General features: G+C 37.2%; 1 protein-coding gene across 4 annotated transcripts; it reads left to right on the top strand.

Moving 5' to 3' along the window:
- The first annotated feature begins 930 nt into the window (after positions 1-930).
- On the top strand, positions 931-15,245 carry gramd2b (GRAM domain containing 2B). Of its 4 annotated transcripts, none has more exons than XM_053686713.1 (14): positions 932-1,175; positions 3,557-3,637; positions 6,591-6,678; positions 7,078-7,147; positions 7,310-7,413; positions 7,530-7,625; positions 7,726-7,797; positions 7,899-8,027; positions 8,216-8,327; positions 11,021-11,125; positions 12,038-12,128; positions 12,295-12,396; positions 13,424-13,508; positions 14,853-15,245. In XM_053686713.1, exons 1-14 carry the CDS (start codon positions 1,069-1,071, stop codon positions 14,889-14,891), a joined length of 1,281 nt encoding a protein of 426 aa, XP_053542688.1. In that variant the 5' UTR covers positions 932-1,068; the 3' UTR covers positions 14,892-15,245. The 4 variants fall into 4 exon arrangements, with proteins under 4 accessions (XP_053542689.1, XP_053542688.1, XP_053542687.1 ...); XM_053686712.1 differs by having other exon boundaries at positions 7,899-8,081; XM_017489517.3 differs by having other exon boundaries at positions 933-1,175; positions 7,899-7,979.
- Positions 15,246-17,845: the final 2,600 nt, after the last annotated feature.

Here is a 17,845-nt window from a genome sequence, read left to right as displayed (position 1 = left end):
CATATATATATATATATATATATATATATATATATATATATATATATATATATATATATATATATAACTGGGCATATATATAACTGAGTGTTTAACTGAGTGTTTATTGTTTAACTGTTTGTTTAACTGAGTGTTGAACTGTGTTTAAGTATTTAACTGAGTGTTTAACTGAGTGTTCAACTGAGTGTTTAACTGGGTGTTTAACTGAGTGTTTAAAGTGTTTAACTGGGTGTTTAACTGAGTGTTTAAAGTGTTTAACTGGGTGTTTAACTGAGTGTTTAAAGTGTTTAACTGGGTGTTTAACTGAGTGTTTAAAGTGTTTAACTGAGTGTTTAACTGGGTGTTTAACTGAGTGTTTAACTGAGTGTTTAAAGTGTTTAACTGGGTGTTTAACTGAGTGTTTAAAGTGTTTAACTGGGTGTTTAACTGAGTGTTTATAGTGTTTAAAGTGTTTAACTGAGTGTTTAAAGTGTTTAACTGAGTGTTTAAAGTGTTTAACCGAGTGTTTAAAGTGTTTAACTGAGTGTTTAAGTGAGTTTAACTGAGTGTTTAAAGTGTTCAACTGAGTGTTTAATTGAGTGTTTAAAGTGTTTAACTGAGTATTTAATTGAGTGTTTAAAGTGTTTAACTGAGTGTTTTACTAAATCCGAAATTACTTCCTGTTCCCTATTTACGTGCACTACGCCACGTGCGCTATAATAACTTTAGCAGACAACACGTCCATTTTGGGGTTGTGTATATTTTAACTGATATACCTTTCTGGTTTTTCCTGTACAATTAATAAAGTAGCTTATTTGGTTGTCCTGAATGCGTAGTGCTGACGCGGTTAATTCTTGGTTTTCTTGGTTTTTTCCTATTCTCGGCAGAAGGGGGCGATGTTTCCCTCTTTATTTTTCCTTTCCCATTCCTAGATAGGACCTCCTTCCCAAATGTAACAGCAGTGTGTGGAGAGTTCTGAGAGGAGGAGTGTGTATGGGTTTCCGTGTGTTTGTTTGAGTCTAGCGGCTCATTGGGGGGGAGCTGAGTGTATGTGATTGTATGTGTTTGTATGTGCAATAACCCTGCGCCATGGTGCTGATGATCGAGCAGACAGATCGGATTTTCACACCGCTGTCATCTCCTGAAGGAGGAAAAACCAGCAGGATCGACAAGAAAGACCTCCGAATACAAACTAAGTAAGTCCGCCTGCTTTCTTTTTGCATCCGCAACAAACAGAAGAAGCCTTTACTAGCCTGCTAAGCTAATCCACTCCAGTAGGAAAGTTGATGGTTTTCTCTTGGGAAGAGTTTAACCCACACTGAGTTCATACCAGATGTGCTCTAGACAACTCAAGCTGTCTAGAACTTTCCTCGAGGTGGTTTAAAGGGGTGTATTTTATTTTTATTTTGCTTTATATTTTTTATTTGTTTTGTTTTTCTCCATGAACTGCCAGTTATGATCACCAGGCCAGCTTTAACGTTTCATAAATGTACAAGAAGCCTGTTTGCTAACTTCAAACAATCTGCCAAAGACACTAAAGCTCGTCCATACAATGTCCTCAGTGTGCCATTTTGTTTCACTTGCAAATCCGTCTCCCTCGCTTAGTTTGTTTTACAACTTTGCAGCTGCTTTCGTTAACAAATCAGCCCATGGCTGTAATCACCAGTGAATCGCTTTCTGAACCCCAGGGCCCAGCTGTTCACAAAGTTTCATCAGGATCACAATGATCCGGATTTAAAAATCCCATGTTTTTCGATCCAGGATCAAGTGATCCGTTTTATAATATCAACAGTGGTTTGGATCACCCTGATCTAGATACAAAACCTTTCAAGATGACTAGTGCTTTAAATCAGATTACACATCACAGTGTAGGCTACTGGTTATGTAAAGAACAACAGGCAGAATGGTTGGTAAAAACTTCGTGTTTTTACTTGAAGAGACAGAAAACAACACAATAAAACAATACAAGCAAACAAATCTACGTTATTCACAGAGACATTGGGGATATTTTAAACACGTGTTTGGAATCATAAAAAGTCCAATAGTTAACAAAATTAGAATGTTCATGTACTTTTGACTGGTTCATCTCTGATGATTGTGTCGTTGTAATTAATATACAGAGACAAATGACGGATAGAATGAAATTGTTATTTTTGTTTGATATTGACAGCTGTTTGAGGGATTATTTACACGGACAAAATAGTTTTTCTTTCTTACTTTACTGTACAGAAAGGTTTAATTGGTAGCCTTGGCTTAGCTGTTCAGAAAGTTTCATCAGGATCAGATTGATCCGGATTTGAAAATCCCCATGTTTTTCGAGCCAGGGTCAAGTTTTACAATTTGTGTCAGTTTTTCAAAGCAACACTGGATTGGATCACCCTGATCCAGATACAAACCCTTTCAAGATGACCAAATCTGGATGACTAGTGCTCTAAATCAGACTACATATCACAGTGTAGGCTATTAGTTATGTAAAGAACAACAGCCAGCAGGGTTGGTAAAAACGTTAAGTGTTTTTATTTAAAGAGACAGAGAACGGCACAATAAAAACCCTTCCTTTTTCAATTTCTTTTGAACAGTCTGACCCCCCATCGGACCCACAACAAATAAATACAAACAAACAAATCTGCATTATTCACAGATACATTGGGGATATTTCGAACACATTGAAATCATAAAAAGTCTAGATGTCCATAATGTTCTTCATGTGTGGAGAGCAATAAGGGACGCAACTGTGAGAATTATTATTAGTATTATTTTTGTTTGATATTGACAGCTGTTTGAGGGATTATTTATGGGGACCAAATCTTTTTTCTTTGTTACTTTACTGTACTGAAAGGTTTAATTGGTAGTCTAATGTATACTTTATCTACATTATTACTGTAGCGGTTAAACAAATCAAGTGCAAAATATAAATAAATTTATATGCTACGTGATACAAATGTTGTATTATTTGACCAGGTTTAAAGTTTTATTACATTTTGTTCTTGAAATCCTCCCTGAATCCACCCTTCTGCTGGGATCAGGATAATCCTGAGCCCAGGTTTTTTTCTTTGTTTTTTTTGTTTTGTTTTGTTTTTTTGTTTTTTGGATAACAGGTATCCAAATCCTACTAAAAGTTTTGAACAACACATACTGAAGGTTTGATCCAGATCAGAAGGAAGATTGGATCACATGATCTAATCTGATTTAAGAATCCTTTTTTTTTTTCTTTTTCTTTTGAACAATGTATTTTCAAGATTAAATCCAATCCGATAGCTGGAACCCGGTCAGATTACTCCTGAACAGCTGGGCCCAAAAGCTAAAATATAACGTGACTAATTTAGAAATATTATCAACAGGAGGTTGTGCTGTCCAGCTATGACAAATGTAGAGAATTTCTGTTATTGTTAGAGTTGCTGCGTAAATTAATAGTAGATTGACAATAGATATATTTCACGTCACTTCAGCTGTGTTTGTGTTGTGTTCCTGTGTGTTTGCTCTGGATTGAATTGTACATCCACAGCTCAGAAGCTCAAAATCCTGTTTACTTTTTTTTTTTTTTTTTTTTATGGACTCGGTTGTTGCACATCGACAGCTCAGAAGCTGAAAATGTAGAGGAGAAGCTCTACACAGAGTCCGATCTGTCTGAGAGCAGGAGGAAGTCTCCTATCCTGAGGTGAGACATGCAGCCATGTTTCCACACACACTGAGGATGTTAATACTAGCAGTAACTACCCCGTTTAGGTTCTTTATTGCTGTAACATTTAAGTCAAGTGGGTTTTTATTGTCATACCTCATATACATCAGAACAAAAAGTTGCTTCTTTAGGACCACGGTTCAACACAATACACAGGACGTAAGTACATCGGACAGTACGTTCTAACTAGACAACAAAACGGTGTTGGATGCTGAGAAACCAGTGCAAACAATTTGTATTTAAAGTGCACCTATTATGGTTTTTCAAATATTACCCTACATGTACTGTGTTATACAGCTGTTTGTGAATGTAAAAACATCTGCAAAGTTTCAAAAATCAAAGCGCAGGACAAACAGAGTTATTGACTCCCAAAAGAAGTTAGTAATTCCAGACTTACTTCCTGTACTAACCTACATGGGTTTGTAACAAAAAGCCCCGCCTCTGGTCTTCATTGGCTGCTCACTGACAGTAGTAGTCCAGTCACAACAGTCTGGGTCATCTGACCAATCAGAGCAGAGTATGCTCTTTGAAAGAGTTTAGAATGAATCCTTTAGAACGAATCATTTAACGAGTCGTTTTTGACACTGGGGGGAAAAAGGTAATGCTGCAATTTAAATTATGAGCACGTGAAAGTCTTTTTTGACCTTGGATGCATTTAAATCTACTGTATGAGACCTTTAAACAAAAGTAAGCATGTTTAAAAACCATAATAGGTATGCTTTACGTTCTTGGCTTGTGGAGAAACGTATAGCAGCAGGATCAAGTCGCAGCCAGTAAAGAAAAGAAGTGTCTTGTGACAGTAAAAGTGTCCCTGTCAACATGTGTGTGGAACAGAGATGAACAACAGGGCATACACTTTGGCCCGAATAACAGAAAAGTAGATTAGCGTTGGAGTGCCTGCTTAGATAGAAATGTCCTGTGTCAGTGCTCCACACATTTTCTGCCATGGAATAGTCTTCAGAACAGAGGAGATTCCTCTTTCTGGTTTCTCTTTCTCGTGACAATTTGGGATGTTTTGTTTTTTATTAGCTTAACAAGAGAGTCCAAAAGTAAGGGAACAGCTGATATGATATGTAGCTGCTATAACGTACATAATAGCAGGATGTAGTGTGTCTCGAACTTAATGTTCGATGTTCGATGTAATGTATAGATGTATTTAATATACATCTATAAAAGGAATAAGAAGTCTAAGAGGAATTAAACACAGGACGTGGCTGGTTATTGGAAACAACCAGCGTCAGGGTGGCAACACATCACGTCACCCATCAGTGATTCTTTTTCTCCAACAGAACATCACGTCTTGTTTTATTTCTTACCTTACTTAAAACATGCAAGGGTCCTGAAAGAGAAGGTTTCCTATTGTTACAAATATTGCCATAAATAAAGAATAGCTTTGATAATGAGTAGACAGGTATGCACACTAACGGGCACAATTCACACAGTATTTACATTGTACGTTTTATTTCTTTAATTATTTTTACCATTTTGGAAATTCTCAGTCCAATTTGGATGTGTACTCCATCCCACAATGCCATGTGGTCACCTCATTGTGGTGAAGGTTGCATCGGCAGCACCTATATGTGCAAATAACTTGCTATACTATGCTATGTTTTTCTCTAAATAAACAAACCACCGTAGCTATTGCCAGTATAAACAAACTAATACTAATTGGCACTTGTTACTAACGGCCAAATAGTTTTAGTCTACAATTTTTATTATTCAGTTTTGCGTTGTCAGTTATTCCCAAATGAATATTAGTAAATGTCCTCTGTGCCTATGTAAGTTTTAACTGGCTGTGAAAGCTAACTTGATACAGAGCAGAAAATTAGCTGTTTGTCGTTATGTCGTGCCATTACCACGTTCACACCGCACGCTCAAACGTTTTTCCACGTTCTCATACCTCCATTATACCTTTTTATTTTGAGAATCATTTTCTGTAATCTTCAGTAACTCAAAGTCTTTCTGGATGCGTCGTGCATGGCTCGCCTCATTCAGCCTGGTCTCATGCCTGTTTGCGTCAGTGTTGTTTACAGACCTCACCGCTGTGCAAACACACAGTTATGGAACAGTGTGCAACCGTGTCACTGGGTTGGGTTTTTTTTTGGTTGTTGTTGTTTCCACAGATCCTGGCTGCATGGCCTGCGATGTTAGCCATAAACGAATATTCTCCCAAGGTTTTCAGTCATTCAGGTCCTGTTGCATGTTTGTTACAATTATAAAGACATTTCAGCATTCATTCGAGAGGCTTTATGATTTCTGTTGCATTGTGAAAATCCCATCTATTTAAACTCGTTGTGGTTTCGTTGAATAGAGAAAGTAGTTTTATAATGTGAGGAAAGGAAGATAAGGAAAAAATGGCTTAGAAAATTTAAGTAAGGTCGACATGCTCAAGCTAACAAAGGGTTACTGCGTCCAACATGCTAATAAGAAAATAACATCAAGCTAACATCAAACCTAGACGTGTTTACAACTCCCAAGCAATTAAATGGGCGCGATTTATTTTGAAAGAAGTTTGAAGTAACAGGTGTGACCATGAACACCACCCTTGACTTTAATATTAATTCATTGTAAGTTGACCTACAAGGTCAACTTATCATGCAGCCCTTGTTGCACAATATTTATAGCTTCCTCTCAAATATTTATCTTGAGCATATATTTTTCTTAAAATAAACACGCTTAAAAGCCCCAGTGCTGAATTGCTGATACAGTGCAACAGCTACCAGGTGACTGTCTCTAAATGTTCCGCACAAATAAGAAAAAAAACTGAGTAGGCATGCATATTGCATTGTCGTTTTTGTTTCCTGGTGTGACCGGGCCTATCTGGGGCTTTAAATGTAGGAGTCAGGACTTACGATTTTTCTATTCATGTAAAACTTTGCTTACAGATTTCAAATGCTTTTGTTCTGTGTTTTTATTTCCTTTCTATTTGAAGGATTAAACTGCCCGATCAACCCTCACTCACACTCAGTCCAACAGACTCTGAGTCAAAACTAGAGAGGAAGAAAACTCAGTACAGCCAGGTATGCACCCAAACACACACTTTGGACTCGTATAGTGATGGATGCTTAGATAAAATGGTGCTCTTTGTCTTAAACAAACAAAACATTTCTCTGACAGTCTATAAAGCAAATTGTTCAAATTGTAATTTTAAAACAAATTGTTTTAAAATTAAATTATTTCTATAATAACAATAACAACAATAACTAATTCGCAGGGAGTTGGATAGTGGACACTTCATAATCTAAGGTTAATAATAAGCAGATGTTTACTTTTTTTGTTAACCAGTTGTTTTTTAACCGAGAAAATCATGTTTTCTGCAAGGTGTCACTGCTTTCTTACATAACGTTACACCCCCAATCATATTTCATTCCTTATATATTTGTGTGTGTGTGTGTGTGTTATTTTTGGTCTTTTTCTAGTTCTCCAAAGCAAACGCACAGTATCATAAGCTCTTCAAAGAATTAAGCAATGATGAGATCCTCAAACAAAGTAAGTCAATATTGTGTTCAAACAAGTTTCATTAGATTACTCTGACTCTTTCCTTATCTCAGTCACAGTATTTTACATCATTATGAACTTTATCAGTACTGTGTGCTGAAAGGAATTTCTTTACTTTGTTCTATCTTATCTAATGTCCGTGTCTGTCCTTAGGTTATACTTGTGCTCTCCAGAAGGACATACTTTATCAGGGAAGGCTTTTTGTCTCGGATAACTGGATTTGTTTCCATTCCAAAGTGTTTGGCAGGGACACCAAGGTACTTACTTGAAATCACAAGTTGATCCAGACGTGCCAAGCATCCCAGGTAATTTAGTTAAGCCCAAAGAAAAAGTTCATTAACATAACAATTGGGGTTTTTTGTTGTTTCCACAGATCGCTATCCCAGTTCTCTCTATCACCCTTATAAAGAAGACAAAAACTGCCCTTTTGGTGCCAAATGCACTTGTTATCACAACTACAACTGAAAGGGTAAGTGGATCGTTTGAGATCATTTGAAACTATGTTAAATAACGTGTCGTGGGAACAGTCTTTGACAAAATGTACTCTCATTCGATTGTATCTTATTCAGCATCTGTTTGTGTCGTTCCTGTCCCGGGACACTACATACAAGTTCCTGCTGTCAGTCTGCATTCATTTACGTGTAAGTCAATGTTTCTCTGCAATATAGCAAAGCCATGGTATGATGTCGTGTCTGTACGCAACGCAACGAAACGCAACACTGGTCTTTCTTTTCCATTTTAGGTAGAGAATGCAGGCAGCACCCCGGTCACATCATCAGCAGAGAACAGCTTCAGAGCGGACTGCCCTTCGTCACTTCCTCTGGTTAGTGTTGATTTGCCTGTGGTTCCTTCATTTCCATCCCACAAGAAGGTTTGTCATGCAACTCCAAAGAACATCCTGCATTGTGTAAAGTCACTGTGGAAAGTGAGCTGTTATTAGATTTATGTGCTTTGTACTGTGTAAACGGATCATCTGCTTTCATGATCTGTACATAAATTGTGTGTGTGTGTGTGTGTGTGTGTGTGTGTGTGTGTGTGTGTGTGTGTGTGTGTGTTCAGGATTTCTCAGCTGATTTTTCAGATCTTGATGGAGTAGTGCGTCAGAGAAGGCAGGAACTGCTGGACAGTAGCAGTTCAGGCTCCCAGACCCCAGATTATGAAAAGATGACTGGTGTGTATGCGCAGTTCACGTGCGGTTTACACGTTACACACACACTACATTCAGTTCGGAACAGACATAAGTTACGGTGTTGTCACACTTAACGTTAGCACGCGAGTGATGCTTTATAATGCATCAACATGTACATATTTCTAGGTAATATAACAATGGTGAGACTTGTACTAACAGGGATGGAACTGTGCACAGGGATATGGTGGGAGCTTTAGTGGAATGGTGTGTTGTAAATATGGCATATTGAATATTGATTGCTCTGGTCATTAATGGTCAGTTGGTGGAGAGGGTTGACTTTTAGAGCACAACACCAGTGAAATTATTGAAAAATATGGCAAAAAAGGAACGTTCTTATTTTGGTTAGGTCAGAGTTCAGACATGTCATGTTCTTTTGTATTGGCGTGATATCACCTTGAATGTGGTGCAAAGTTTATATTATTGATGCTTTTATCACAGTGTGAGTGTGTTCACATGTATAAAATAATCTGATGATCGCAACAAAAAATTGGCAGTGATTCAATCTGGGATCCATCCAATAATCTGGTGCTGCTAAACACTGCATTTTTCGTTTTCCTTAAGTAAACGATATATAGTTTTAATCTATCATGTCTATTAACGGTTGCTTGAAAGCACAAATGAACTAAGGTTATTGACTACTAACTAGTCTGCTCTCAAGATGCTTCACAAGTAAATATATTTGTCCGGGTTTATGATTTCAATCGTTTCTTTAAAAAATTAAGCAGCTGGTGCAGTTTGCAGAGATGCAGCAATTGATGCTATAAATAAATAAATAAATAAATAAATAAATAAATAACAGACATCAGTAAATTAATCAGGCCTGAAAACTCACTAGTACTCATGATTAACAGATGATAATATTGCAGTCCAGACAAACTATTAATGCAGAAAAGCAGACAATAAGATTAGATTGGGTTACAGGTCTAACAGGTAGGACTATTTCTCTGATGTTGTTTTTTTTGGACGTTAACCCACCAATGATTACATCACAACATCAACCATCAACACAAAAGGGAGTGTGACTATAAGACTACAGAATAAAGGTTGTTAGCATTGTTTTTTTCGATTTGTGGAGATAAATGTTTCATGTAGGAAGACACCACCACAATCATATTATTTTTATTTTTTTTTTAACAAAGTTTCTATGTACGGCAGCTAAGAAAGCTTGCTGTGATGAAGAACTCTGTAGTGTTTCCACACAGCAGAGGTAATGAATCGGTTGATCTCATGGATGGTAATGCAGTAGCACACGAGAGAAAGACGCAAGGTAAAATCATCATCTGTCGCCACTACGTACAGTACAGTATACCCACTGGTTACATGCATCTAATGCAGAATATCTTGATTCTGTAACAGCACTTCTGGTATTAATCTTTGTTCAGATTAGGGATTAAGATCCGTGACCACTCATGAATGCATTTTGTGATTAGAAATGTTGCCAGATCTGCCGAAAGCAATCCAAAATGACTTAAAAGAAAGCCTCCTAGAATATATCCAGGTACCAAATGAAAAGTAAAACGTGTCGAGCAACAATTCTTGATTAAACTGTCTGCCTCTTAGATTGGTCATTAAAAGCATTACGCCCAGGCGCAGGCTGTCGCATTTTGTTCAGCTTTTTGTTGAAAAACGTGAACCTGGTGGTCTTTTGATTTGTCAGAGACGCTATACAGCATGTGGTATGAGTGATTGGATTGCATGACACATGTGGCCCTGTTCAGACTTGTGTTTAACACAGGTAGTCAGTAAATAAATAAAATGTAAAATATCCTGTATTGTGGATCATTGAAATGAAGGATTGAAACCTGAAAAGTTTCAACCTTAAGACTAGACTTTTTTTTTTCTTCCTTTTTGTAAGAGAACAATATGTTAATTTTGAATGAGTATTTCGTTTCTCTCTGTTGAACATGTTAAAGGTTCCGCTGAACCGTGCAGTATGCAGTACTGTAATAGTAATATGGATGGAAAGCACTTTCGAGAAAACAGTGGAAATTGGCAATGTTTACAAAAAAAACAAGGCTTTTGTATGATCTCTCAGTGCACTAACACTCTTTTGTAGACTAGACTTTATCCTGGCTTTATCAGCATCCATATGTTGACATAAAACAGCAGTCTTTTTAAATGTTCATTTATAATTCATGTTTGAATAGCTGGAGAGTGGCGGTGTTATATTAGGGCTTATCAAGACTAATGACTCTCTTAATAGCATCAATTATAATGGTGTTTGTGAAAGTTTGTGAAGAAGAATAACGTTAATGTTTTGGAACGGCCAAGTCAAAGTCCTGACCTTAATCCAATAGAAATGTTATGGAAGGACCCGAAGTAAGCAGTTCATGTGAGGAAACCCACCAACATCCCAGAGTTGAAGCTGTTCTGTACTGAGGAACGGGCTAAAAGTCCTCCAAGCCGATGTGCAGGACTGATCAATAGTTACCGCAAAAGTTTAGTTGCAGTTATTGCTGCCTTCAATAAATAAATGAGTTTTTAGGTCATATTTATGCAGAAATATAGAAAATTCTTTCAAGCACTACTATGTTTTGTTATGCTATAGTGATATTGTTTTTGGAATAGTATCTCTTATTGTTGTTGCTTTAAATAAAAAAAATTCCCTGAAGTACATAATCGAAAAAGCAGACCCAACATCACTTTATAAACGTTTTTCCTCTTCTTGCCTCTAGAGTTCCCCCCCCTCACTGAAAACTTCCTGGACGTGATGAAGAGCGGAGAGATGGCCGTCCACGCTGACATTCACCTGCAGACCATCAGCACAAAGCAACACAATGGTATGTGAAGTTCCTCTGCATTCAAAGCCAATCATTTCACTTTTCTTTTCTTTTCTTTTCGTTTGTTTCATTTGAAACAGATTTTCTTAGTGGAAAAAAAAAGATCCCACAAACTAGTTCTCAAAGCTCTCAAGCCTGTTCACGGTTAGTGCTGAGCAAAATTTAGACAGATTTAGGTAATAAAACAGGACGGAGCATGTGATACAGCACACGTTTTAATTCCTAGTCACGGAGGCGTTATGTTCGTATGTTTAGGTTCCGTGCATCCTTTATTATCCGAGATTATTGATTATTAAGAATAACTGGATGAATGCTTGTAGGATTGATATGGAATTATCCTTGGAACCAGCAGATGACCTGATTACATTTTTTTGTATTTATTCAAATAAGGTCATGGTCATAGCAAGGTCAAATGTCTGAAATTGTTTAGAACTTTATATAGAACATTATTCAACACCATCTGACCAATCAGATTGAAGAATTCAACATTGCTGTGGTGTAATGTTAAATAAATCGCTGGAAATCAGTACTCGGATAGTATAAGCACCGTACAGTTGCTCAGTAGCAGTGAATGATTCCAGTATATACGAGTTGATAACTGATCCTACTGTGCTAATATGTCAACGATTCTCTCATGTTAGTGAGTCAGGCTGAGGTTCAGACACACAGGGTCAGTGTAACCTCTTGCCTTTTTTATTTTAGCACAAGTATGCTTTAGGAAATAGTGTAGCATATCTACAGAAGACCATGTGGAGTATTTTTGATTTTCATATTTATAGATCCTTTTATTCTTTAAGAAAGGGAATGGTGTAGAGATCTTGTTAGATTTCCTTTCTAGAAGTCTTTGGGTAATTAAAAATCACAAGAAACACACGAGTATTACTCAACATGCATGTATTCATGTATCCATAGGTCCAGTTAAGGCTGTAAACGGTCCCAACCAGCAGGAGAAGTTTCTCTATCCATTGTCTCTGAACAGTCTTCTACTCGTCTATTTATTCTTGTGAGTAAAAGTTTGTGTACCATGTAATGAATGTACGGAAATTGGACTGACCTGTTCGGCTGCTTTTGCGTGTCAAAACAAGTTTTGCTTTTGTTTCATTCTCATAAGCATAACCGTTTGAGAAATATTTGTCATTTGGTTGATCGAGAAAGTTGTGTCTCGGCAGGGTGTGTGTTCTCGTCTTGTCTTCGTGTTACATGGCTTTTAAGATCCTGGCTCTCGAGCAGCGGCTGAATTCACTGGGCTCATTGGGAGACTATTCACACGAGTAAGTGAGGTGTTCATTCTGGATTGTGTGACTGTGTTTTGGTGACCCTCCTCCTACAGTACACAAAGTGTAATTCCTAGACACAACTGCCAGCAATAGGCTGTGCGAATCTACTTCAAGTTCAGGTGGATTTATTGTCATTTCAACCATATACAGTTGGTACAGTACACAGTGAAACGAAACGACATTCCTCTAGGACCATGGTGCTACATAAAACAACACACTAACCACATGAGACGACACATTTTTACATAAAGTGCACGTGTAAACGTGTACTAACAATACAGGACAGTACAATAACTACTAAAAAAGGACAATAGGCACAATAAGTGACAGTGTAGTGCTGAAGAGTACACAGTTTTAGTGTGGAAGTGTCTGATATACCAGGTAGTGCAGAAGATGGGTGCCAAGGAGTAACAATATAATTTTAAAATGGTATAAATGTAAACATAACATGCTATGACTTAGTCTTCAGCAGATAAGCTTATACCAAATATGGGCATAGCAGCTAGGTAAAGTGTGTAATAGTGACAATAAATTAAATACTATATTTTTATCTACAGTTTGGCCTAGAAAGAAATTAGCCACAGCCTCACTTCTTCACACTGTTCTATGTATTTTACTCACGGCCGTTGGCGATGCTTTTGTTCTTGCTTACAAAAAAGTTTTTAAAAAAAGAATCCACTTTAAGCCATTTGTTAACAGCAAATCATTTTGTTCAGCTAGCAACATTTATACCAGTCAGCCCTGGTTGTGCATTATTTGCACATCCTACTGTAGGTTCAACTTCAGACAAACTAACACTCAGACAATGCACGGAAAAAAACCCAGCATGTTGCTTCTAAATATACTTTTGTTTTTTCCATAACTGTGTTTCTGTTAAAGCTGATCTTAATCCCAATATACTACATGCTGTATAGCAGGGTTCTGGACTGGTCCCAGTGCAGACTTCCTTCCATTGTTACTTCAAAATACATATTTCTTTAAAATAACCTAAAACGTTTTGTTTTTTTCTTTCCTCATACAGGAACGCGCTTCATCATCGATCTCAAGTAGCAGCCAGCGCAGAGATCTACGGCGAGCTGTCCACAAACCTGTTCAAGTTAGAAAAGGTGAGTGAACTGTTTGGTTTCAATGTAGGGTTGAGTAACATCGGGGTTGGTCTTTCCTACTAAATCATTTACAGACCGATTTCTCTGTTCAACAACAACAACTCCAAGACGAACCTGTTTATTTCTTTTGTATTCAATAATGTTGCTGTGAAAAGCAGGTAGGGTTTCACACACCGGTTATGTCATGGGCAGAGGATGTGTATGTCAGACGGAGAAAAACAAAGTGGTGTTTACGCATTTATTTATCACTTTATTGGAAGTAAAAGTCCGCTCTTTAACAGGGACAATTCAATTTTATATTCTTACATATGAGAAAAAAATCCGCACGTGTATGTGTCATTCTAGCCAAAACTAATTTGCAGCCACAGCTCCTGGTTCGACTTTTAAAGCTGTAGTTTTAACTGCGGTAGTTATTTCTAACATGAATTGACAGTTTAAGATTTGTGGTTGATCTTTTAATCAAAGATTTTGGTTAATTTCCAAGCTCGTTATGGGAGGAATAAGAACACAACGGATGCTGCTGTGCTGAAAAATAATTAACGATGATGTGGCATAACGTGTTCCCACCCTGAAGTTGATTCATTTCCTGTAAGAACATTTTCTGAAGTGTTTTATTCCTTATATACACACAATATGACCCAAAGTTTTTGGAAAGCGGTTGCCACAAATTTAGAAGCAAACAATTGTATAGAATGTCTTTTGTATGCTGAATGTATGCATTATAATTTCCCTTCACTGGAACTAAGAGGCCCAAACATGTTCTAGCATTACAGTTGGAGCAAGTGTACAAAGTGAGCTCGATTAACACGCGGTTTGAAAAGTTGGCGTGGAAGAACTCAAGTGGCCTGAACAGAGCTCTAATTTCAACACCTCTGAACACCTTTGGGCTGAACTGGAATGCTGACTGAGCCACAGGCCTTTTCCCCATGACCTCACTAATGCTCTTGTGGCTGAATGAGCACAAATCCCTACAGCCACACTCCACAAACTAGTGGAAAAGTCTTCCCAGAAGAGTGGAGGTTTTTATAACAGCAAACTGAGGACTAAATTTGGAATGGGATGTTCAAAAATCACATGTGGGTGCGATGGCCATATGGTGTATTTTAATTATTAGAACAAACACTTATTAGATTATTAAATTATTAGAACAAATGTGAATTTTAATTACAGCTGGCATTATTGTCACAGCTGCTGTTTATATATATAAAAAAAAAATTAACCTCCTGACCAATCAGATTTGAGAATTCAATGGTGCTGTGTTTCAGTAAAGTTCCATTTTAGCTACACTTCAGTTTTTTCCTCTCAAGTTTCTCATTATCTTCTGCACTGTTCTTTGTTATACAGATTCAGAAGAACCTGCGAAAGCTGCTTGAAGGGAGCTGAGTGTCCTGGCGGAAGGACAAAAAAACGCTTCAAAGACTCGACGAACAAGAGGAACCATAACTGTGCAATAGCTACACAGCCTTTCTCTCTCTACTTGGGAGTGCACACTTTTTTTTCTTTTTTTTTTTACCTGAATCATGGCATTTCATCCAAGGATGATGGAGAGAGAAAAAGCTTTATATTTTAGTACTGTAGAATTTAAAAGCTTCAAGCTAGTAAGAATAAATGAGTCCCAAGGACTCTGGGTTTTGTATGTTTAACTTTTCAGAAATAAAACCAGATTACAAAAAATGTAGCTTTGTGACGATTTGTTACAATTTAGAATGGTCAATAAAATATTTATAGTTTCTGTCAGTGTGTATACTGGGTGTTTTTTATTTATTTATTTTGTGCAAAATTGTAAGCAGTGTCAAAACCAAGTACCAAAGACATGTGATTTCTCTGAAACATGCGAAGCACACGTCACATACAAGCTTACAGACACACCTTCCATTGTGAATGCAGAGAGTAATGCAGGCCTACTCACCCAGTGAATATCTTTCACTACAGTTGTAACCTGTTTATTATTCTGTGCAACATAATATTGCCTTATGGCCTTATTAAGTTTATAACAATTGTATTAAGCCAGCTTTTACACTTGCTCACAACACGGGTTCTCAAACTTCTGTAGCCAGGGACTCCTTTAAAAATCCATTGGCCTCCTAACCTTGATTTATTTTACTGCTGTTACGAATGTAAAATAAATAGTAATAAATCCCAGCCCTGCCTGACTAGACTTCACTCTCTCCTGGCAGTCCTTAGAATAGACTTACAGATTCATAGGTTTATAAATCTAAGCATTTCTGCAGATTGCAGTTAAATATAATTTCTTCATTTATGCTGTTAACATGGCTCCTTTCCCATCCACCAACATACGCTAGAGCAGGTGTCTTCAACTAAAGAATTTCAGCAGGTCGTAACAAGCACTCAAAATATACAACCCTAGGCAAAAATGATGGAATACCCATCTTTTTTACTTCGTAGCGAATAAAAAAATCGCAGATATGACCCGAAACAATTTTTGTTTAAATAGATGAACATTCTGGCTTTGTGAAGCGTGATGCAAACAAGTTAAAGGAAAGTATTTTAATTAATGGCATAGTTCAAGTAGAGGAAAAAATGATGGAATCATTTCTAAAACAAATACCAGCACAAGTCTAACAGTGTGAATTAGTCTGCAGTTAAAAGAGAGTGCTTACAGACATTAACCTAGACGTGGCCCCAACAAGAGAGTTGTCAATTAAAACAATGGAAAGGTTTATAAAACTCCTTCAAGAAGGAAATCGATGTTGGTTCTTCCCAATCAGCTGTGTCTAAAATTTGGTGCAAGTATAAACAAAACGGGAAGCTTATAAAAGGGAAATGTTACGTTTAGACAGAGGAAGACGTCAGGATAGAAAATGCGCAACAAAACTAAGCAATGCTTGTGACAGAACTGTAAGAAATTGGCTGAATGAAATGGGATTTATGTATAGAAAAGCCAAACGAAAACCAGCACAAACACCGAAACAGAAGAAAACAAGGTTACAGTGGGAATCATTGAGTGTGGGAGATTGGATGAAAGTGATATTCAGTGACAAATCTGCATTGGCCAAGGAGATAATACTGGAATTTTTGTTCAGTGCCATTGAATGTTTCTAATGAAATATATAGACTGAAGAAAACAATCAAATATCCCCACTCGTTTATGATCTGAGGTTTCATGTCAGGTAAAGGACCAGGAGAGACCTCAACGGTCAATGCACAGGTGTACACTGAAATTTTGGAAACTTTTCTAATTCCATCAATAGAAAATAGGTTTGGTGGTGATGGTCATTTTTCAGGATGATAATGCATCTTGCCACAGAGCAAAGAGTGTTAAAGCTATTCTTCAGGAAAGACATATCAACTCAAACAGTCCAGATCTCTATCTGATTAAAAATTTATGGTAGAAATGAAAAAAAATAATACATTCGTCCATCACAAGCCTCCATCCTGCAAAGCTTATCTGTTGACCGCCATTCCAGAAAGTCCAGCTCAATGAAGAATATGGTTTATCATTAGTGAAGTCCGCACCTCAAAGAATTCAGGCCGTCATAAAAGCAACAGAGTACTAATTGTGATTTTTCTCTTGATGATTCCATAATTTTTTCCTCTACTTGATCTGGAAAAAAATATGCTATCAATTAAAACAATTGAATTGAATTAGTTTGAGGTATGTTTCACAAAGGCTGAATATTCAGCTATTAAACAAAAATTTTGCAGCATATCTGTGATTTGTGTATTTGCTACGAAGTAAAAAAAATCTGAGTGAGCATCCTCTAAGTGTGGTGATTCCATCATTTTTGCCAGGGTTGTACTATACAGGAGGAGTATAAATATATATCATTGCATGTTCTCCCCATGCTTCAGAGGTTTCCTCCGGGTACTTCAGAGTCCTCCACGAGTCCAAAGACATGCTTTGCAGGCTGCTTGGAATTTTCAAATTTTCTGTAGTGTGTGAATGTGTGTGTAGTTGTGCTCTGCAATAGATCGGAATACCACCGGAGTGTCATCCGCCTTGTGCCCTGAGATCCCTGGGATAGTCTCCAGGCTCCCCTGTGACCATGTGTAGGATAGGTGGTAGGGAAAATGGATGGATGGATAAATATAGCAGAAACACAAATTATTTAGCTGAAGGCCACTCATTGAGAAAGGGAAGCATTTCACAAAGTTTGATAGATTATTATTTTTTAATTATTTAGTTTATTTTCTGTAGTCTGAAATGATGATCACGAAAAAAGTTGATCACAAAAACATTTAGACAAATGGACAGAGAATTTGTGTTTCTAAAGTGTGTTCTCTGTTTAAATTATGTGCTGCTATTAAAATGTAACATATAGCACGACTATGAAAGAAAACATAACCACTTCAATTAAGCTCTTCTTTTTAGCCAT

Source organism: Ictalurus punctatus, chromosome 16 (assembly GCF_001660625.3).
Source record: "Ictalurus punctatus breed USDA103 chromosome 16, Coco_2.0, whole genome shotgun sequence".
NCBI classification, from domain to species: Eukaryota; Metazoa; Chordata; class Actinopteri; order Siluriformes; family Ictaluridae; genus Ictalurus; species Ictalurus punctatus.
Note: the sequence above shows the minus strand (reverse complement) of the source record. Positions and strands in the feature narration are given on the sequence as shown.

Bases quoted from the DNA above. Each gene is read 5' to 3' on its own strand.
- gramd2b (XM_053686712.1), top strand. From the start codon at position 1,069: ATGGTGCTGATGATCGAGCAGACAGATCGGATTTTCACACCGCTGTCA. The intron at 6,679-7,077 runs GTATGCACCCAA...GTCTTTTTCTAG, and splicing joins AGAAAACTCAGTACAGCCAG to TTCTCCAAAGCAAACGCACA. The intron at 12,129-12,294 runs GTGAGTAAAAGT...GTGTCTCGGCAG, and splicing joins CTACTCGTCTATTTATTCTT to GGTGTGTGTTCTCGTCTTGT.